Source organism: Sinocyclocheilus grahami, unplaced genomic scaffold (genome assembly GCF_001515645.1).
Source record: "Sinocyclocheilus grahami isolate Dianchi unplaced genomic scaffold, SAMN03320097.WGS_v1.1 scaffold462.1, whole genome shotgun sequence".
Lineage (NCBI taxonomy): Eukaryota > Metazoa > Chordata > Actinopteri > Cypriniformes > Cyprinidae > Sinocyclocheilus > Sinocyclocheilus grahami.
Window position 1 is genome coordinate 519,694 of NW_015505641.1, and position 1,275 is coordinate 520,968.

Here is a 1,275-nt window from a genome sequence, read left to right on the forward strand (position 1 = left end):
CAATCTAACTGAGATGTTTTGATCTACAGGAGACGACTACCAGCATATCGAGTTTGGCGTGGATGAGGTAATGAATGCGGAGCCTGTGGCAGTGAAAGACTCACTGTACAAAGTCTCCAGCACTCTAAATCCTCAGGCCCCTGAGTTCATCTTAGGCTGCCAACCATCTCAGAAGGCCCTTCCAACAGCCACGCCAGTCGCTGATATCCCAGATGGCGCCGACTTCGACTCCCTATGCTACAGCAACTCCGAGACCTCAGTCCTAGGCGGCCACCAGGCCTGCTCGGACATGGATGGGGTTTCGGGCGGCTTGGGGCAACGGAAGAAAAAGAAAAAACGGCCGCCGGGATACTACAATTACCTGGAGGGTTCCAACAGCAACAGCACTGGTGTGGCCACAGATGGTGTGGGGGCCTCAGGCCTAGTTAACGGACATGCTCCAAATGCTCCACTCCTGGGTTTAGAGATCATGTTAGGGGAAGGGCTAGCTGGGGCTGAACTCATCCCCCCAAATTCTGTAACATCCAGCACATCCACATCCCAAACCGCCCCTCTTTCCCATCAGAGGACATGTGAAAGCCCTGATAATTTGACATTGGACTTGACGAGCGGAGCTGCCTCTTTGTCAGACAGAAACGGTGCAGCTTCTTTGTCTACTTCATCTTCGTCCTCTCAGAGCAGCGGGGTGGCACAGAGTGCCAGGACTGCAGAGCAACATGCAGAACCCCCAGCTCTAGAGAGTCCAGTACTCCTGGGTAACGGAGGGCACAGCTCCCCTCCTCCATCTCCTCTTCCTCCTGCTGCTGCTGTGGCCACCCTCACAACCACAATTCCTGCTACTACTGATGAGAGGGAGGCTGAGGGCTCGGGCGAGGCTAACGGGCTGCCAGAGACTGCCTCTGTTGTTGGAGCCGCAGACGGACTCCAAGACCCAACTGAAATGGGCGAGGTGCAGTCAGCTTCCTCTGTAACCCCTCTCTCCTTAGACTCTGAAGTTCAGCTGGTAGTCTCGCCCGTTCCCACTGCAACTGTGGTCAACCCCCCAAAATCCTGGGCCAGCCTCTTCCACAACTCCAAGCCTCTGCCTGGAGGTCCTCAGGCTTACGTTGAGGTGAAGAGTACGCCTGCTGTCGTCGCGCTCACTCCGTCTGCCTCCGAATTGCCTGAAAAGGCCAATGAGGTGTGCGAGGGCCCTATCCCTGTGTCTGAAGACCCTATGGCCCCAAAATTAGCAGGTAAAATGTGACATGAATGTTAATGGTTTTAAGTCCAGAC

General features: G+C 55.1%; 1 protein-coding gene across 1 annotated transcript in view; it reads left to right on the forward strand.

The window, feature by feature from the left end:
- LOC107552960 (ubiquitin carboxyl-terminal hydrolase 10) overlaps positions 1-1,275 on the forward strand; it is a 35,178-nt gene that overhangs the window by 5,961 nt on the left and 27,942 nt on the right. Inside the window, exon 4 of the mRNA XM_016235022.1 lies at positions 30-1,235. Within this exon, the coding sequence (XP_016090508.1) occupies positions 30-1,235 (1,206 nt within the window). The remainder of the gene's footprint in view (positions 1-29; positions 1,236-1,275) is intronic.